The sequence below is a fragment of the Brachypodium distachyon genome, chromosome 5 (assembly GCF_000005505.3).
Source record: "Brachypodium distachyon strain Bd21 chromosome 5, Brachypodium_distachyon_v3.0, whole genome shotgun sequence".
In the NCBI taxonomy this organism is placed as follows: Eukaryota; Viridiplantae; Streptophyta; class Magnoliopsida; order Poales; family Poaceae; genus Brachypodium; species Brachypodium distachyon.
In genome coordinates this window covers 12342082-12363645 of record NC_016135.3, presented here as the reverse complement: position 1 = coordinate 12363645, position 21564 = coordinate 12342082, and the positions used below count along the sequence as shown (strand labels likewise).

Sequence of the window (21564 nt, the reverse complement as noted above, 5' to 3'; positions counted from 1 at the left end):
ACCAACTCTAGAAGGTTATTGCTCCCGCGGGGGCACAATCAACCTGACCACGAAGGTATTTGTTCCTGCAAGCAATCGAAGAACAAACAAGAACAAGATGAAAAGCAATCTGAAATTGCGAATAGGAGATATGAAGGTTCACGAATCTGAATACTCAATATAGTTGGAGTCTTGATGACGGTAAAACAGGTGGTCTAACCGACACACACGATTACACGAAAGTAGCAAAGGCTAAACTTTATCTAATCAAAATCCGAGGCTCCATGGGGGGGCTCATGGGGTATAAATAGGAGGGGAACGAGGTGGTTTTCGGCTAGGCCCTTGAGGGACTCCGAAACGACCTAGGAATCCTCCTAAAACACAATAAAAACATCTAAAAATTGGCTAGACCCTATTACATGGCCTTAGACCCAATGAAGTAAGTTTATAACCCTCATCTTTGGCCCATTGGAGGAGGAATCCTCCACTTGGCCGAAATCCCATTGATGAAGAGGATGCGGCCTTCTTCTCATCTCTCCTTATGGCGGTTTTAATGTTCTGAAATCATCACTTGACCTAGCTCCCGCCACCTTGTTGCTACCTCCATGGTTTGCTGTCCAACGCTGATCCTTGAGATTCAAGCTAGGTCCTTCATTCCTAAAACACATAAAAGAACCCATCTTAGGCAGCAGCATATTCTCATTAATATTAAATGAGGTATCGAGGAACGAAAGTACCTGATAATTTAGTTGTCGTGCACGAGCTCTAGTAATTGGTCCATGTATCTCCGGTACTTGAGGTGTAGGTGTTGTAGAGGCTGTGGTTGTATCATTAGTTGGGATGTCCTCATCATCCTCCCCTTCTTGAATCGAGGTCGTACTCGACGGTAGTTCATGTTCTTCTCCCAAATAAGGCTTCAAATCTGCAATATTAAACGTGGGACTAACCCCAAAATCTGCAGGTAGCTCAAGTTTATATGCATTATCATTAATTTTCGCTAACACCTTAAAGGGAGCATCAGCTCGTGGCATTAACTTAGACTTGCGCAAATCAGGGAAACGATCTTTGTGCAAATGCAACCAAACAAGATCTCCAGGTTCAAAAACAATTTGTTTTCTACCCCTATCTCCCGCAAGTTTATACTTAGAATTCATACGCTCAATGTTCTCTTTAGTCGTCTCATGCATTTTTATTATAAGTTCAGCATGTTCCTTAGCATCAAAGTTAACTTTTTCAGAAGTTGGCAAAGGTAACAAATCAACTGGTGCACGAGGTATAAAACCATAAACAATTTCAAAATGGCACAATTTTGTGGTTGAATGCAGTGAACGATTATAAGCAAATTCAATATAAGGTAAACATTCTTTCCAAATTTTCAAGTTCTTCTTTAAAACAGCCCTAAGCATAGTAGATAATGTTCTATTAACAACTTCAGTTTGTCCATCTGTTTGGGGATGACATGTAGTACTAAAAAGCAATTTAGTCCCCAACTTAGCCCATAAACATCTCCAAAAGTGGCTAAGAAATTTCGTGTCACGATCTGAAACTATAGTATTGGGCACACCATGCAAGCGAACAATTTCACGAAAGAATAAATCAGCAACATTTGTAGCATCATCGCTCTTATGACAAGGTATAAAATGTGACATCTTAGAAAATCTATCAACAACAACAAATATGCTATCCTCCCCCTTATTAGTTCGAGGAAATCCCAAAACAAAATCCATTGATATATCTTCCCAAGGAACATTAGGAACAGGGAGAGGCATATATAAACCATGAGGATTGAGTCGTGACTTAGCTTTTTGACATGTAGTGCAGCGAGCGATAAATCTCTCAACATCCCGTCTCATCCAAGGCCAAAAGAAATGATCAGCGAGCACATCTTCGGTCTTCTTCACGCTGAAGTGACCCATCAACCCTCCTCCATGTGCCTCCTGTAACAACAAAAGACGAACGAAGCTATCTGGGATGCATAGCTTGTTAGCACGGAACACAAATCCATCATTAATGACGAACTTGTTCCATGTTCTGCCCTCTTTACAATGCTGCCAAACATCCTTAAAATCTGCATCATGTTCATATTGTTCTTTTATAGTCTCCAATCCAAATATCCGAAAATCAAGCTGAGATAACAAGGTATAAGGACGTGATAACGCATCGGCAATAACATTATCTTTACCCTTCTTATGTTTAATAACATACGGAAAAGACTCAATAAATTCAACCCATTTAGCATGACGACGGTTCAGCTTTGCTTGACTACGAATATGCTTCAAAGATTCATGATCAGAATGTATAACAAATTCTTTGGGCCATAAATAATGTTGCCATGTTTCTAAAGTCCGAACGAGAGCATATAATTTCTTATCATAAGTAGAACAATTCAGACTAGGCTCACTCAATTTTTCACTAAAGTATGCAACAGGTTTTCCATCTTGTAACAACATACCTCCTAAACCGATTCCACTAGCATCACACTCCAACTCAAAAGTCTTATTAAAATCAGGAAGTTGGAGTAAAGGAGCATGTGTCAACTTATCTTTCAATATGAGAAAAGCTTCTTCTTGTGCAGCGCCCCATACATATGGAACATCCTTCTTTGTGAGCTCATTAAGCGGTGCAACAAGGGTGCTGAAATCCTTTACAAAGCGGCGATAAAACCCAGCGAGTCCAAGAAAGCTCCTCACTTGGGTGACCGTTGTTGGAGTTGGCCAACTTTGAATAGCGTCAATCTTGGCATTATCAACTTCTATGCCCTGTGGAGTGATAACATAGCCAAGAAACGAAACTCGATCGGTGCAAAAGGTGCACTTCTCAAAGTTACCAAATAAACGTGCATCTCTCAAAGCATCAAAAACAGCACGTAAATGATTCAAATGGTCCTCTAAAGAGCTGTTGTAAATCAATATATCATCAAAATAAACCATCACAAATCATCCTATGAAAGCACGTAAAACTTCGTTCATTAACCGTATGAAAGTGCTAGGTGCATTAGTAAGACCGAAAGGCATGACTAACCACTCATATAGTCCAAACTTAGTTTTAAATGCTGTTTTCCATTCATCGCCTAATTTCATTCGAATTTGGTGGTAACCACTACGTAAATCAACTTTAGAGAACACGGTAGAGCCACTTAATTCATCTAACATATCATCAAGTCTAGGAATTGGGTGACGATAGCGAATAGTAATGTTATTAATAGCTCTACAATCTACACACATACGCCAAGAACCATCTTTCTTTGGTACCAAAATAACAGGAACAGCACAAGGACTAAGGGATTCACGAACATAACCTTTGTCGAGCAATTCTTGAACTTATCGTTGAATCTCCTTCGTCTCCTCTGGATTGGTACGGTAGGGCGCACGGTTGGGCAGCGAAGCACCAGGAATTAAATCAATTTGATGTTCAATCCCTCGAATAGGTGGTAATCCTGGCGGTACGTCTTGTGGAAAGACGTCGGAATACTCCTGCAAAACATGAGTAACAGCAGGGGGCAAATAGGGAGGCATATCCTCAAATGAAAACAAAGCCTCTTTGCAAATGAATGCATAGCAAACAGAATTATTCGCATCTAACTCAGAAATATCAGATTTACTTGCAAGCAAGCACGCACCTTTCAATTTAATTTCATTAACATCTTTCGGTTCAGATTTGCTAGTAGACGCTTGGTGCTTAAATTCTTTAGCGACATTCTGGTTCTCACCCTTATCCTTCTCTTTGCTCTTTGCTCTACTAGCTCTAGCAAGATCATCTTTCACAATTTGTTCAGGAGTCATAGGTTTCAAACCAATTTTATTACCATCATGCCTAAAAGAATAATAATTAGTTCTACCATGATGAACATAATCTTTATCATATTGCCATGGACGACCGAGTAACATAGAACATGCTTGCATAGGTACCACATCACAATCCACAAAATCAAAATATGTACCAATAGTAAAGTGTGCACGGACTATTCTAGTTACCTTGAGCTTACCGATCTTGTTAAACCATTGAATGTAGTAAGGGTGGGGGTGCGGCCTGGTGGTAAGAACAAGTTTTTCCACCATCTCCGTGCTAGCCAAATTATTGCAACTTCCCCCATCTATAATGATACAAACAGCGCGCTCCTTGATGACCCCTTTTGTTTGGAACAAGTTATGCCGCTGATTTTGTTCGGCGTGGCTCATTTGGACGCTCAAGGTGCTTTGTGCAATCAAACTCAAGTACTGATCAGCGGCTTCAGCTCCCATTAACTCCTCGTCATGGTGGGCAGCAGGGTCTTCTTGCTCTTCCTCGGCAATGAGAGCATAGGTAGCTTCGTCAAAATCACTGGCTGAATCATATACTCCATCTTCACATATGATCATAACGCGTTTGGTTGGACAGACCCGCTGAAAATACCCGTATCCTTTGCACCTACGACATTGGTTATCTCCGGTCCGTCCGGTGGAAGCAACGGACGCTGTTGAACTTTGTGCAGAGGCAGCGGGTGTATTTCTTGTTGCTACTGGTCCAACCTTTGCGGATGTAGGTGTAGAGGTACTTTGCTTGTTGGTGGAAATAGTCGGAACAGCCGGACGTGTAGGGGGTGCAGCTGGGTGTGTGGAAGGGGTAGCGGGGCTGCGTGTTGCCCATGAGGAAGTACGACCTGCAAAAAAGTTAGTCCGCGCGTTCGTGTGTCGTCCCTGCACTTCCCTTTCAGCTTTGCAAGCAATGTAAAACAATCGATTGATAGAATTATACTCTTTATAATCAACAATGTCAGCACTTTCACGATTCAAACCACCAAAGAATCTAGCCATAGCAGCTTCCTCATTCTCAACTAAACCACAACATAACATGTTCTTTTGCATTTCTTGATAATAATCTTGGACAGAATTACTACCTTGCCTTAATTGGTGTAGTTTCTTTAACAAGTCACGCGAATAGTTTGAAGGAACATATCTAGCGCGCATAATTCTTTTCAAATCATCCCATGTTGGTGGTATATTGTTAGGATGTGCAATATAATACTCATGCCACCAAACAGAAGCAAAATCAGTAAAATCACTAGTAGCAGCCCTAACCCTCTTATTAGCAGGAAAATCATGGCAAGTAAATTTTTGACTCAATTCTAATTCCCATGTAAGGTAAGCATCAAGGTCATATTTTCCATCAAAAGGAGGAACCTTAAGTTTAATAGAATGCAGCGAGTCATGTTCCTCTCTTTGAGGTCGTGTCGGTCCCATACCTCGGCGGTTGAAACGAGTTCGGCGATGATCATGGTCGTTGTGATGGTTTACGGCCCCATCTTGTTTCGTATCCGCGGAGTAGTCATCGTCGTTCTCCCCAACCTCGCTTGCAAAGGTACCGTTATTAGCGGTCCGCTAGTTGTGTGTATTGTTTCCTCCCGGTGTAGCGATGGTCATTGCGGCAAGTGCCGCCAGTTGCGTAGTGATTTCTGCCAGAGAAGTACTAATGGTAGCAACAGAATTCTGTAAAGATGTTAGCTTGGTATTTGTTTCAATGTGCGCGCTCTCCAAGGTTCCAAGTCTCTCATTCGCAACCCGAACGTCCTCATCCAGCTCCTCGTTACGGAGCCTAAGTTTGCGATCAAAATGTGAAATAATGCCCTTTGTGCGTGGAGAGTGGCCTTGTAAATCATCGTCAGAACTTGCCATCGTTAGGAGAAAACAAGAAACAAATCACAACGAAAAGTCCCTATGCACTGCTAGGGTGTGGGGTTCCAAAGATCACTCCACTCAACTTTTAATCAAGTTCTTACTCGTTCTTACCCAGCAAATAGGAAGGTGATGGCCCGCGGCGAGAACAAGCCTCCAAAGATTAATGTATCGATGCCTCGGGGCAAACCAACCTAGGTGTAGAATCTGTGGAGCTTGGAGGCTTATGTGAGTAGCAAGGAAAAGCAAATAATCAAATCAGCAATGCAAAGTTGAAAATATGCTCAAAAATGCTAGTCCTAACTGTTGGAGTCGATAAGAATGAATTATAGAAATTAACTAAGCCTAGATACTGAAAAAGGTAGAAAGGAAAGATCAAATGAAAGGTAAAACAAGTAAATCTCTGGGGAATATTTTTTTCTTTTTTTCTTTTTTTCTTTCTGTGGCCTTCTGTTTGGCTTCTTATTCTTTTCTATTTTTTTTCTTTTTCTTTAAACCCCAGAAATTCACGCAAAAGAAGTTAAGACCGGAAAGCTGCACGTCGGTCTGTAGGAGAACAGCAAAGGTTGTAGTAAGGAAAACTCAGAAAAATATGAGAAAATATGGGTTAGAAGCGTATCAAAACAAGCTTCCAACAAGTGCAAGATCACTCGAAACGGAGGTCGGACGGTGGAGAAAACTGAGATATATTGCGCTGCCCCGGTGCCGAAAAACGGGTGCAGAAACTTTGGAGCTCGAAAAGTCCACCTTAGAGGCCGAATTTGAGGGTCAAGGAAGGGTCACGGAAGGACCTGTTAATTTTAGAGGATGCGCCTCGTCGAGAGCTTTCCGAAAAGTCCTGAAACGTCCAAATCCGACTTCGTATGCAAAAGATACGTCTGTTTTAGTGAACACGGATCAAACCCACCCGAAACTATAATTCTACTCGGACTCGGGTCCGAAACTGACTCGAACTCTTTCCCTTTTTTTTTCTCTCCTTTTTTTTCTTTCCGTATCACAACTTTTCGAACAACTTGATCTCCAATTTATATATATATATATATATATATATATATATATATATATATATATATATATATATATATATATATATATATATATATCTTTCCTCTTTCCGAAACTCTTTTCCAACTCTCTCCCGATTGGACTCGAACTCGGATTCGCGGCTAAAAACTATAACTTCGAACTCGGATTCGCGGCTTAAAAGTATAACTTGCTGACTCGATGTAGGACTCGAAGAGGGACTCGGTGTAGAACTCGAAGAGGAACTCAGTGTAGGACTCGGTTGAAGATATGGTGGCGGTGGTGTGGCAGGAAGTTTGGCGGCAGAAGATTGTTGGAAAGCCTGCGTCACACGAAATCAAAAGACAAAAACAAGTTCGATCTAGTAGAAAAAATCTGAAAAATGATCCAACCTAATCCGGCAACTTGACACGATTAATGCAGCAAAGATTCAACAATGCAAAACTAATGTGAAAATTGCAAGGGTCAGATTGGTTCTAGGACAAGGTAACTAATCTAATAAAAAAATTGGCTTTTTCTAGACGATAGGTAAAAATAGATCTAAACTAGGGATAAATTGGAAAAATCTCACCGAGCAACCTTAAGCTCTAATACCACGTGATAGTCTCGAGGGTGTCCCGATCTTTCGATGAGATACCTAATTATCGATTTGGTAGGAGGTGACGTTGACGATCCAACTACAACCTAGTAGGCAGCGCCTTAGCGATCGATACACCAACTGCAGAAGGTTACTGATCCCGCGGGGGCATGATCAACCTGACCACGAAGGTCTTTGTTCCTGCAAGCAATCGAAGAACAAACAAGAACAAGATGAAAAGCAATCTGAAATTGCGAATAGGAGATATGAAGGTTCACGAATCTGAATACTCAATATAGTTGGAGTCTTGATGACGGTAAAACAGGTGGTCTAACCGACACACGCGATTACATGAAAGTAGCAAAGGCTAAACTTTATCTAATCAAAACTCGAGGCTCCATGGGGGGGCTCATGGGGTATAAATAGGAGGGGAATTAGGTGGTTTTCGGCCAGGCCCTTGAGGGACTCCGAAACGGCCTAGGAATCCTCCTAAAACACAACGAAAACATCTAAAAATTGGCTGGACCCTATTACATGCCTTAGGTCCAATAAAGCAAGTTTATAACCCTCATCTTTGGGCCATAAATACCCATTGGAGGGGGAATTCTCCACTTGGCCGAAATCCCATTGATGAAGAGGATGCGGCCTTCTTCTCATCTCTCGTTATGGCGGTTTCAATGTTCTGAAATCATCACTTGACCTAGCTCCCGTCACCTTGCTGCTACCTTCATGGTTTGCTGTCCAACGCTGATCCTTGAGATCCAAGCTAGGTCCTTCATTCTTAAAACACATAAAAAAAACCATCTTAGACAGCAGCATATTCTCATTAATATTAATTGAAATACCGAGGAACGAAAGTACCTGATAATTTAGTTGTTGTGCACGAGTTCTAGTAATTGGTCCATGGATCTCCGGTACTTGAGGTGTAGGTGCTGTAGAGGTTGTGGTTGTATCATTAGTTGGGACGTCCTCGTCGCCACCCCTGTTGCTCATGTCCTTACAAAACTTAGCCACCCCATGGCCCATGCTCCATTGAATTTACAACTCGATCGACTTGAACTATCTTGACGTCTTGAAAGTCTCTCATCACCGCCAATGCTTCCTTCTTTAGAGCAGCATAAGCGAGCATGCCCAACATAGAAGACGACATTATTCTTTACAGTACAAACAGTCAGTCTCAAAGATAATACGCATGTAAATGTACACCAAGACGATGGCCATTTAAGCACGCTTGATACTAAGCTTCCTCAACACCGTAGCATGCTGGCAAAATGACAATGGTGCCAAAATGAGCCTGAACATCAAGGAAAGCGTCGCCGTTGAACTAATAATAACTCCAGCATAATAAATTTGCACACTGCAGCTCGCATTAATCTGCACCCAGAGAAATTACAATGTTCATTCCAAAAGGGCAATTACTTTCAGAATCCTTCATGCTGTAATTTTTGCAATGAACAGTATCCTTCAAGTCGTATGATCGATCTCTTTTTTTTTTTTTGAGGCCTCTTATGATCCATCTCAACTCCAAGGCGAGCCTTCAGGTGATAAAGGAACAACCAAATAATTCTGCACAAGTTCTGTAGCTTCCCTCCGATACAGAAGTACTCCGTAACTAAGAACAGCATCAGTAGGAACAACAAAACCATTGTTCGTAAAAAAAAGGAACCAAAGAACCAAGGAGCAAAACTTCAGCTAAAATTTCCCTAGTTAAGACTTCTCCTTAAATTCAGTAACATCATATTTTAGAGAGTCAAGCAAACTCTATCTTTTGCTAGCTTGTGAGCAGATGCAAAAATAACCCTACGTATAGGACTATCAGTATATTTCCATGTCATCATCCAGGGAGTTTGACCAATTGAGCATCCTAGCAATGTTTGTTCACTTGGGGGTAAAGAATGTCACAGTGGCCACGCCTTCTCAGCAAGGTCAGCAAGGGCGTGCCATCAGATGATAACAAGCCGTCACTTCCTCCTCGCTCCAGTGGTTTACGAACTGTGCTCGAGGAATGGTAGCTTTCAGTTAATTGGAGAGGCCCCTTCCCTGATTCTGACAGATGGAAGAAATCTAAGCACTTTACTTGCACAGCTCGACCCAACAAATTTTTGTCAACAACTTCCAGACGCAATGGGATACCAAGTGCACGTGTTAGAGCCCTCATTTGTATAACCAAGGCTTCAGCATCGAGGGGACGCACCTCTTCCAAACAGAACTGTTATAAAAAACATATGTGGAATAGTGAGTATAATCTGTAAATGGAAACTTAGTATTGGCTGTGTTAAATATCATAAGTCACAGAGAAATGACTTCTCGAGTTTATATGTTTATGAAGAGAAAAATGTACACCAACAACATTGCTAATACGGAGTATAATTTTTCAAAGACAAAGAGGACATAGTAAACCATTAGTCGTATATCAAGAATGATATCTGAGAGGATAGTACCGGGGTGGCAGAAACTCAACCTGGAGGACATTCATTTCTTCAGGGATAAATGACTTGTAGACCTCTTGTGTACGCATCTCAATCTCTGTCAGCAACCTAAGGAAAGAAAGAACTGACCGAAACAATATATCATATACTGAACAAATAGACAAACAACTCATCCCAAGAAGGATTGTCCTTACTCCTCAATGACATAATCTCCTCCAGGCTTTTCTCGTACAGCTGGTCAGAACTCAGGCTAAAAACGAGAAAGGAACTCAGGTTAAACCAAGATGCAACTCAGAGTATCTTAAATATATTTTCAAGACCTTCCTAAGAATCTTAAAAACTACACGTACCCATTTGCAACTGAGTTGATCAAATGATAGAACTCCTGAAAGAAATGTGAAGACATGAACACCATTAACATAAGCTGACAAAAACATCATGCTGAGATGCATACTGCTGTATTATTTTCGCATTTGCAGTGAATATAGTTTTAGCAACCAACACTTGGCGCTATTAGATAGTGTCCATGCTGTAACAAAATGAATGCAAACGATTATCAAGAACTAAAGAAAACATCAGAAAGTGAAAAGCTTAGACAAATGTAAAAGGATGAACTATCATACACACGTATTATTACTGATGGTCTCTTCATTTGGATCGAACATGTACTCTGCATCATAGCATCTACTTATTATTTTCTTTAAGGCACAGTTCGCTCTTAGTTTTTAGGGGATTGTTTATTTTCGAAAAATATCTGATGATGCAGCATGAGCGCAGTCTACTTTGGAGAGAGATATATCATATACTCTATGAGCATTAAACAATTCAGGTGTCACAAGGGAAGGTGTCCAAAATAATCCTTTTTCAGTAGATTGGCAGAAATAAACAATAAGGATAATTCCTTAAATGGGATAAAGAGATAAAGCGTAACAAACTTATGCTTTTGTAAGTACCAGAATACTTACAGAAACAACACTTGACAAGTATTCTTGAGGATTTAAGAAGTATGCTTTATCCCATTTAAGACGAGAGAATTTCTCTCTAGACATTTCCACACATTCCATTAGACGAGTAACCTCGGCTAGACTATCTTGCATTTGTCCAAGGTTCTCCTGTTTACAGTCATAGTGGTATCACATTTCCAGACAAAACAAGAAAAAGAAACAACTAAAGTGAGATATTTACCAAGTAGGAGAACAACAAAGCTCTGTAAAAACAGCTGCCATCCCTGCGAGTTCTTCGGAAGAGCACATAATGCTGACTGAGAATCTGTAAAATATGATTCTCAGATCTGCACGGTAAACTAAATAATAACAATGCTTCTAAAGTGAAATTAAATTCATGCAAACAAACCTTGATCTTCTCCGCAATGATGTACTCATTAGGAGATTCATGAACCAATTCCAATAGTGGTTTCTACCAAACCAAGAACCAGAATCACAAAAATATGATGAATGATATTTCAGATTTGAATAAGTAATACTGAGAAAAGAATCATAAAAGTTGTACATCTAACAAACTTGAATAGTTTTCACACACAAACCATCTACTTCTGTGTGTCGAAAAAATTGGGGGGCCTTCATGGGGGAAAACACCTTCGTATCAAAAGGTAAAGATCATAAGGTGCAAAAACATTAGATAGATGAAATTTGCTTGGAGTAAACCTTATTGTCAAAACTTCTGCTACTGACAAGCACTTGGTATCGGTTACAGTTTGTAATGTCCTCACTATGAAAGTACTTTTTACTGTAATTAATCATAGTAATGTTTTAAAAACTATTTATTAAAAGGAGGTGATTACATCAAACGATTTTGCTAAGGAGAGGAATTTTATTTTCCAGACAGTTATCTTTCAAACTAACTGCAATTGGAACCATTTTCAGCATAAATGTAAAAATCACGCAAAGTAGGTGTGCATGATTGATAACGTACTGGGATAAGCTGGGAAATTCAACAGAGCTAAGTTAGTTTAAGAGAAGGATGGCTAGGACACTGAACAAGCTTATTGGAATATCTATGAAGCTGCAACTCACAAATATCTTGCGACAATCACTGGCCAAACAAAAACAATATCGTGTGATAGAATAGATCATTTGAGAGGTCAGATATTTAGATTGACGGAAAGAAAAAGAATTTACTACATTGCTTCATGGTTGATGAGCTAACAAAAACTGCAGTGCCATATTCTCACCTGACATCCTAATGTTTTTTTAGGAGCATCTGGATGCCTGAAAACATTTTTTAGCACAGGGCGGTCCCTGCATGGTCGGAGGTATGTTCTCTTGCCATCCAGCAGCTGGTTCCAGTTTTTCCGCAGTGAGAAATATTCGTGCTTGTTGAGTGGCGCCGAGTCATACCGAAAAATATAATGTGGGATGTTTCTTCCACCACTCATGAACAATGTACAGAAGAATTTGCTATCGGATGAGGCTGTGACCTTCTCGCCTTCTCGATCCTCATCATCTACAATTTCCACATCTTCCATCTCCCAATCACAATCACCATCATCTTTTCTTCCCCCCAAATCCTTATTATCTGATCCTTCATTCTAGAACATTGCAGAAAATTCTTTGTTAAAAATACAAATGAAGTGTAAGTTGGTCACTTTTGTATTGTTTGTACTGGACCTCCTTTCTCTCTTTATTGGAATACACTTGTACACATGGCTCATACAAAAAAAAATCAATGAAGTGAATAATGAAACTAAAAACGAATGTGGAATGAAACATAACACCCACTGCTCCAATACTATGACGAAACATCCTTCTCTTTCGATGATATCCAACATAGGTTACTAAGTCACACGATTGGACCAAGAACTAGCAGCAAACTATCAAAGGAACACAATTTTGGACAAACAACTTCCACCTTCTTCAGTCTTCTCTGCTATTTTTTTTTTTGTTCTTTCAGAACTACACGAGGTATGAAGAACTTGCACACCGGGCCCCGAGTATGCAAACAACTTCCACTAATTCAAAGAACTGAGCCAAGAAAATAGTAATAATCATAAACTACACTGCGTCAGCCGTCAGATCCTATAGACAAGAAAGCACCGATCCCCCATAAACTTGGCAAAAGAAAGACTCGAAAACAGATCGAGAACGAAATACAAAACATCCAGGCGCACCAAATTGCACAAAACGAATGGGATTCCGGTGAAAAGATCGCCGAGAAATCATCACCCAAGATACTAGCTACAAGAAGCCGGAACTCAACGTATCCTTGCCGGCGGGAGGCGGCCGCTGTCGTACCGGCTGAAGCGGGGGCGTTGAGGTGGGCTGCTCCAAAGGATGAGAGGGCGACGGTGCAGGTACCAGCGGAAGCCAAGGTGGTGTTGGCGGAGTAGCTTCATCGCCGCCGTCTCCGCTGCTTCCCGCGCTGGATACCAGATTCTTGTCATCTATCTTCGACCCCGTTACTTTGCTTCCTGGAGTTGCCATTTCTACCCCTCCGGCCTCCGGGAAACCCTAGCTTTCCTAGTTCTCCCTCAGCTTGTGTGAAATTGAAGTATTGCTTCTTCAGGGACCGTAATGGTACATCAATATATAGGTAATTTGAAGGTGCCGTCAAGGGTCGGAGTATAAAAAAACAGTGTTTTCTAAAGCATCTCCTAACAGCAAGATTAATAGCTATAACCTGCTGCTAGCTGTTGCTGGCTGTAAGTTTTGCCATGTCATCTTTAACTATAATAGTTAGTATGTATAATAAGTTGGTTATAAGAAACACTACTTTATTAATAGCAGGCCCACATTACAGTCTCACGGGATGACTAAAAGCACGTGTTGCAGCTGGCTAATATAGTTAACAACCCATTTCTCTTCTCTCTCCTCTTCTCTTTCCTCCAACTAAGCACCATCATGGTATTTTAATTCTTGTAGCCAGCTTATAGCCCACTATTATTCTTACTCTAATGCGGTGAGCCAACATCTCATATTTCCTCAAGGATAAAATCCAAGTGGTAGGCTAATTAAAGAGGAGAGGGATAATTGATCGATCATACACATCCAGAGCTGAATAATAGACTGTGTGGGAAAGAAAGATATGGTTTGCCAGATGACGCCTAAAAGACTCTATGTGTTGTAGTTTCTATGATGACTGACAGGGTTTGCTTGCCGCCACTGTCCGCATTCTCGGTACGTAGTGGCTTGTTGGCGCTACGGATGGCACTCGGCCAGGTCGTGCACGGGGCGAGCTCAACCACACCAGGGATCCGTCCACCCGACCCTAACCACAACCAGAACTCGTCGTCGGGTACTCATTTTTACCATACCTATGACCCGCCCGGGTGTGGAAGACCCCCCCCCCCTATTTTTACTTGCCCCACTACAACCTCAAAACAACACCAAGTTTACCAAGTGTCAAGTGGGTCGAGTGGGCTTTGGGAAAACTTAGGCTATTTATCTGCATATGAGAATATGGCCAGTACTTACTCCTTTGCGGTTCAACTCATCTGATCCCCTCCGACGGCGGTTCGACGACCCGCGATGGAAGAGGTGACGCACCGACGAGGAGAGTCTGCCGATAGCAGCGGGAAATCGCTCTCGTCAGGGATGGCCCTTGCACACCGCAGCCCTGGTGATCCTGCTCCGATCCAGAGACCAACCGCAAAACCTTCCTCCAAGTGCAGCACAAAGCAATTCACACAGGGGAAGGGTTACCGGTTCAGGTTGCCGTGGTGGCAACAGAACAACACAAAGAGGAGATGCCCTGCGACAAGAACGAGAACTGGGGAGGAAGGAGAGAAAAGGGGGTGAAGGGAGGAGGGTGAAAGGAGTGAACAGTGGAGGGGTATGGCTTTTGCAAGAGGCTACCTACCATTTTCCTTAAGTACCAACAGCGGGATCTCTTCTGCCAAAGCGCCATGCCGACGTGTCTTGGATCAGCGTGCCACGTGGGCCACGTGGGCCGGTCACATGCTCCCAAGCCACCTTATGACCTGACGTGCTCAACTTAATAAAACATTAGAACCCAAATATACAGTTTAGTAACTTTTCAAACCAACTTGACACTTTCTCAATAATATTAGGAGTGCAGGTCCATTTTACTCAACATGGTAAGCACTAGCAAGAAATGTGATGCTAATCTCCTGTAACTCCACACTATGTCAGCGAGGGATCCGCCTCCATCTAAGGAAGCGCCACAATGGCCACCGATTCCTACCTTACGCACCGCCGTCAGCACCGCAGATGGATGCCACAGATGAAGCCAAAATCTGGCGGCTACACCCATCTCCTCCACAACTCCAGGTCATGCTGCCACCGCCGCCGATGAAGCCATGCCGGTGTGGAGTCGCCGTCGAGTGGTGGGTAATCACGCCGCTCGTCCCGTCTCCTCCACAGTGGCTGCGAGGCAGGGAATCCGGCCGCCACGAGCAATAACAGGGTTAGGTCACGGATAAAAACAACTCCTACATGTTGAATGGTTTCCCTGTTCCGAGACTACGAGAAAATAACCAAAATTCCACCCTGAGGAAAAATAATAGGGTTGTGTTCATTACGATTTTGCCCTTTTGATCAAGGTATTTCGTGAGTTTTATAGTTAGTAATCTGTAAAGCTAGTGTGGACTGACAAATCAGATTGACCGCTGGATCAAGAGAAACTAACGCATCATAGTAATTTCAGGGTACCGTAAATGAAGTCGTAGTAAGAGCTTATGTTGATTGCAGTTTAAACTTTGTGGATATATCCGGGTTCAATTTAATATTGTTTCTGATTTTTTGTAAACCCTCTTACACAACATTCTCGCACTAAGTTTCAACTAGTTCCAAGGAATTCTTGCCATTTAACTCACCCCAACTCATAACACCTTTACAATACTTACCCACCCCATGCTCCACCAAATTTGAACTAGATTGATTTTAACCATGTTGACGTCTTTAAGGTCCCCCACCGCTTCATTCTTTAGATCAGTATAAGCGGAAATATTCAACATAGAAGACGACATTATTCTTTGCACGTACAGACAGTCAGTCAGTCTAAAGTATAATAGACATGTGAATGTAAATACCAAGATCGAAGGCTATTTAAGTAGGCGATGCTTGAAGCCCAGCCTCCTCAACACCTGAGCATCCTGGCAAAACACCACTCCTACGGCCCCGAGCCACAACGCCAACGGTGCCAAAATGAACCTGCACATCGACGGTGATCTAGTATCCAAAATACTGTATCAACTAGACTCCAATTTTAACTCCAGCATAATCAATCTGCACACTGCAGCCGGCATCAGTCTGTACCCAGTCAATTTGAATGCTTTTTCCAAAAGGGTAATTACTATCAGCATGCTGTAAATCTTGCAAAGAAGAGTATCCTTCAAGTCGAATGATCTCAACTCTAAGGAGGGGCTTCAGTTGATAAAAGAACAACCCAATAATTCTGCATAGTTTCTCATCACATCTGTATAGCTTCCCTCCCAATACAGAACTAACTAACAACAACATCAGTAGGAACAAAAAACCATGTAGCAAACCTTCAGCTTTAATTGGTCCCTCGTTAAGTAGGAAGAACAACATCTGTAGGAACAAACCTAATATTTTGCTAGTCCTTAAAATCCATAACATCGTCATCTTCTAGAAAATCAAGAAACCTTAATATTTTGCTAGTTTGTGAGCAGATGCAAAAATAACCCTACATACTGTATAGGACTATCAGTATATTTCCATGGAGGAAGTTTCGCCAATTGAGCATACTAGCATAGTTTGTTCACTTGGGGATAAAGAATGTCACAGCGGCCACGCCTTCTCAGCAAGGTCAGCAAGGGTGTGCCATCAGATGATAACAAGTTATCGTTTCTTCCTCGCTCCAGAATTTTGGGAGCCGTGCCTGATGAATGATAGCTTTCAGTTAAATGGTGAGGCCCCTTCCCTGATTCTGACGGAGGGAAGAAATCAAGGTGCTTTACTTGCACAGCTTGAGCCACCAAACTTTTGTCCACAACTTCCACACGCAACGGGACACCAAGTGCACGTGTTAGAGCCCTCATTTGTATAAGTAAGGCTTCAGCATCCAGGGGACGCACCTCTTCCAAACAGAACTGTTACAGAAGAAACATATATGAGGAATAGTGAGTGTGATCTGTAAATGATAAACTTAGAATTTGTAGTCTTTATATCATAAGTCACAGAAAAATGACTTCTAGAGTTCACATGTTTATCCAGAGAAAAAGGTTTGCACACAAGAACATTGTTAATATAATTTAATTCAAAGACAAAGATGACAGAGTAAAACATTAGTCGTACATCAAGAATGATATCTGAGAAGACAGTATGAGCGGGACAGAAAGTCAACCTGGATGACATTCATTCCTTCAGAGATAAATAATGACCTGTAGACCTCTTGTGTACGTATCTCAATCTCTGTCAGCAACCTAAGGAAAGAAAGAACTACAAAAACAATGTGTTATATACAGAAAAAAATAGACAAACAACTCATCCAAACGAGGGTTGTCCTTACTCCTCAATGTCGTCATCTCCTCTAGACTTCTCTCGTACAGCTTGTCAGAACTCAGGCTAAAAATGATAAAAGAACTCTGGTGTAAACCAAGATGCAAATATGAGTATCTTAAACATATTTTCAAGACTTCACTAAGAATCTTAAGAAACAGTTAAGTTAAAAACTAAACATACCCATTTGCGACCGAGTTAACCAAATGATAGAACTCCTGAAAGAAATGTGAAGACATTTGGTTATGCATATTATCTAAACTATCTCATGAACTAGAGAGAGACACCACCCCCTCCCCCCAGACCCCAACGACACCCAACACCACCTCAGTAGTTGTGAAAACAACATAACAAAAGCTCAGGAAAACATAATGCCGACATGCATACTGCTCACTATTTTCGCTTTTTGCAGTGACTATAGTCTTAGCAACCAACATTTGGCGCTGTTAGATAGTTCCCATGCTTTAACAAAATGAAAGCAAACAATTATGGAGAACTAAGCAAAACAGAAAGTGAAAAGTTCAGACAAAACAGAAAACAACACAAAAGGATGAAATATCCTAGACATGTGTTATTACCGAGGACCTCTTAGTTTGGATTCATCCTGTACTCTGCATCATATCATCTAATTATTATTTTCTTTACAACGCTATTGACTCTGTTAGTTTTTAGGGGATGATGAATAGTGATGTTGATGGTACTGTTGTTTATTTTCGAAAAATATCTGATGAGACAGCATGAGCTCAGTCTATTTTCGAAACAGATACACGATATACTCAATGATCATTGAACAATTCAGGTAACACAAGGGAAGGTGTACAAAATAATCCTTTTTCAGTAGATTGGCAGAAATAAACAATAAGGATAATACGGGATAAAGAGATAATGTGTAACAAATTTATGCTTTTGTAAGTAGTTGAATACTTACAGAAACAACACTTGACAAGTATTCTTCAGGATTTAAGAAGTATGCTTTATCCCATTTAAGACGTGAGAATTTCTCTCTTGACATTTCCACACATTCCATTAGACGAGTAACCTCGGCTAGACTATCTTGCATTTGTCCAAGGTTCTCCTGTTTACAACCATAGTGGCATCAAATTTCCAGGCAAAACAAAAAAGAAACAAGTAAAGTGAGATATTTACCAAGTAGGAGAACAACAAAGCTCTGTAAAAACAGCTGCCATCTTTGCGAGTTCTTCGGAAGAGCAAATAATGCTGACTAAGAATCTGTAAAATATGACTCTCAGATATGCACAATAAACTAAATAAAAAATACATCTATAGTGAAATTAAATTCATGCAAACAAACCTTGATCTTATCCTGGATGATCTGATTATTAGAAGATTCACGGACCAATTCTGACAGTGGTTTCTAGCATACCAAGAACCACAATCACAAAAGATATGATGAATGAGATATGCAATATTTATCAAACATAAGCATGGATTTGAATAAGTAATACTGAGACATAAGGCAGAAAAGTTGTATATCTAACAATTTTGTATAGTTTTCACACATAAATCATCCACTTCTCTGGGTCAAAAAATTTTGGGGGCCTTCATGTAGGGAAACACCTTTGTATCAAAAGGCAGAGACCATAAGGTTCAAACACATTAGATACATGAAATTTGCTTGGAGTAAACCTTATTGAAGTCAAAACTTCTGATACTGACAAGCTCTCACTACCGGTTACAGTTTGTAATAATGTTTCTTCGAACATGACTACGTCAAAGTACTTTTCACTGTAGTTGATCATAATAATGTCTAAAATCTATTTAGTAAAAGAAGGTACTTACATAACACAATTTTACTACGGAGAGGCATATTTATTTTCCAGATAGTTGTCTCTGAAACTAACTGCAATTGGAAGGCCTTTTTCAGCATTAATGTAAAAATCACTCGAAATAGGTGCATGATTGATAACATATTGGGATAAGTTCGGAAATTTCAACATATCTAATCTAGTCTTAGAGAAGGATGGCTAGGACGCCGAACAAGTTTATTGGAATATGTATGAAGCTGCACCTCTCAAATATCTTGTGATAGTCACTGGTAAAAAAAAAAGGAATATCTTGTGATAGTCTATAGTAATAGATCATTTGAGAAGTCAGATAATTAGAATGAGCGAAATAAAAAGAATTTACTGCATTATGGAGCAAATGAACTTCATAGTTGATGAGCTTACAAAAACTGCAGTGCCATATTCTCACCTGACATCCTAATGTTTTCTTACGAGAATCTGGACGCCTGAAAACTTTTTTGAGCACAGGGCAGCCCTTGCATGGTCGCAGGTATGTTCTCTTGCCATCCAGCAGCTGGTTCCAGTTTTTCCGCCGTGAGAAATATTCGTACTTGTTGAGTGGTGCCGAGTCAAACCGTAAAATATAATGTGGGATGTTTCTTCGACCACTCATGAACAATGTACAAAAGAATTTGCTATCAGATGAGTCTGTGACCTTCTCGCCTTCGCAATCCTCATCATCTACAATTTCCACGTCTTCCATCTCCCAATCCCCATCAGCTTTTCTTGCGCCCAAATCCTTATTAGCTGATCCTTCATTCTAGAACATAGCAGAACATTCTTTGTTAAAAATACAAATGAAGTGTAAGTTGGTCGGTTTTGTGTTGTTTGTACTGGACCTCCATCCTCTCTTTATTGGAATACACTTATACACATGATTCATAAAAAAATACAAATGAAGTGAATAAGGAAGCTAAAAAAGAATGTGCATTGAAATCCAGAACACCCAATCCAACACTACTTTTAACGTAAACCAGTCCACCAAGAACTAGCAGCAAACTAGCAAATGAACACAATTTTGGACAAATTAGAAAACATCACCCTCTTCTCTGTTATTTTTGTTTTTCTTTCAGAAACTACATGAGGTTGATGTGAAGAAAGGGAAACAGGTGATGTCCTATTCTGCAAACGTGAGAAAAGTCTCTGCTGCCGGTACGATCACGCTGAATCGAGCTCCCAAGTGGAAGCCCCCTGATCGAGGCAACCTGAAGCTAAATGTTGATGGCTTGTTCTCGCCTGCCAATAACACCGGAGGCGCTGGTATGGTTCTGAGGGACGCTGATGGCCACATCATCTTTGCTGCGTGCAGAGAGCTGCGATTCTGCTCGTGCGCTCTGGATGCTGAGCTTGCAGCATGTGAAGAAGGCCCTATCCTTGCTCACCAAGGAACAAACCTACCGTTTACACTTGAGACGGACTGTGCTGAAGTTCTGGGTTTCATCCAAGCTGATGGTGAAGACCTGTCGGCCTTCGCCCACCGCAACAAGGAAATCAAGAGGCTGCTGGCCCAAAGGGGCACTGCTGTGCACAAGATCAACAGAGCTCAAAACTGTGTCAGTGACGCGCTTGCGAACTTGGGGAGAACAAAGTTCAAAACCTCATGCTGGATTGGGCATGGGCCAAGTGAGTTGATGGATTATGTAATTTCAGACTTTAATTTTTCCCCAGATTAATGGAATTACTTCTCCCCGCAAAAAAAAACAACTTGCACTAATTCAAAGAACCGACCCAACAAAATAGGAACAATAATAATAAACTACCACCGCCCGCGTCAGCCGTCAGATCCTATAGCCAAGAAATCACCGATCCCCCATGAACTGGGCAAAAGAAAGACTCGGAAACAGATCGAGAACGAAATACAGGACATCCAGGCGCACCAAATTGCACAAAACACATGGTATTCCGGTGAAAAGATCACCCAAGATACTAGCTACAAGAAGCCGGAACTCACCGTATCCTTGCCGATGGGAGGTGGCGGCTGTCGTACCGGCTGAAGCAGGGGCGTTGAGGTGGAATGCGCCGTAGGATCGTGAGAGGGCGACGGTGCTGGTACCAGCGGAAGCCGAGGTGGCTGTGGCGGGGTAGCTTCATCGCCGCCATCTCCGCTGCTTCCCGCGCTGGATACCAGATTCTTGTCATCTATCTTCAACTCCGTTTCTTTGCTTCTTGGAGTTGCCATTTCTGCCCCTCCGGGAAACCCAAGCTTTTCCTAGTTTTCTCCTCAGTTTGTGGGAAATTGAAGTATTGCTTTTTCAGGGACCGAGATGGTACACATTACTAATATAGGGGTTTCTAGGAACGGTAATTTCAATGTGCCGTCAAGGGACTTCGAGAGAGCACCTGCTGTTGGTCTTAAAAAACCGAACGGTTCGGTTTTACCTCATGCTGTTCGAAGGTAGGCCTAGGTTTTAGGTAAAACCGAACCATTCGGTTTTTGGATGATACAAAATTTGGTTTTCAAATTTTGCTGACCTTCCTATAAAATCAAGAATAGAGAGTTCGGTTTAACGAAATTTTCGGTTTGGCTTCCGTTTTCAACCGAACAAACCGAAGGACTTGAACGAGGCAATAATATATATCAAGAATAGACACCGAGGAAGGGAAAGGGAAAGAAAATGCAGCTCAACAAATCGATCGGTAGATAGAATCTCTGACCACTGC

At 41.3% G+C, this 21564-nt stretch overlaps 2 protein-coding genes across 9 annotated transcripts; both read right to left on the bottom strand.

Moving 5' to 3' along the window:
- Positions 1-8692: 8692 nt before the first annotated feature.
- On the bottom strand, positions 8693-13156 carry LOC100843738 (ubiquitin thioesterase otubain-like). Of its 5 annotated transcripts, none has more exons than XM_003581139.4 (9): positions 12911-13156; positions 11851-12207; positions 11013-11075; positions 10845-10928; positions 10625-10771; positions 10010-10044; positions 9854-9909; positions 9692-9783; positions 8693-9439 (listed from the first exon to the last, which is right to left on the bottom strand). In XM_003581139.4, exons 1-9 carry the CDS (start codon positions 13097-13099, stop codon positions 9095-9097), a joined length of 1368 nt encoding a protein of 455 aa, XP_003581187.1. In that variant the 5' UTR covers positions 13100-13156; the 3' UTR covers positions 8693-9094. The 5 variants fall into 5 exon arrangements, 4 of the variants coding, with proteins under 4 accessions (XP_003581187.1, XP_014750974.1, XP_010239864.1 ...); XM_014895488.2 differs by having other exon boundaries at positions 12876-13053; XM_010241562.3 differs by having other exon boundaries at positions 9252-9439; positions 9672-9783.
- A 2822-nt stretch (positions 13157-15978) lies between these two features.
- On the bottom strand, positions 15979-21110 carry LOC100843428 (ubiquitin thioesterase otubain-like). Of its 4 annotated transcripts, none has more exons than XM_003581138.4 (9): positions 20855-21099; positions 19313-19663; positions 18411-18473; positions 18245-18328; positions 18027-18173; positions 17282-17316; positions 17109-17164; positions 16944-17038; positions 15979-16689 (listed from the first exon to the last, which is right to left on the bottom strand). In XM_003581138.4, the coding sequence occupies exons 1-9, from the start codon at positions 21080-21082 to the stop codon at positions 16345-16347; spliced, it is 1404 nt and encodes a 467-aa protein (XP_003581186.1). In that variant the 5' UTR covers positions 21083-21099; the 3' UTR covers positions 15979-16344. The 4 variants fall into 4 exon arrangements, 1 of the variants encoding a protein (XP_003581186.1); XR_002960850.1 differs by having other exon boundaries at positions 16633-16689; positions 16944-17022; positions 20855-21110; XR_732995.3 differs by lacking the exon at positions 15979-16689 and having other exon boundaries at positions 16945-17038; positions 17109-17184; positions 20855-21109.
- Positions 21111-21564: the final 454 nt, after the last annotated feature.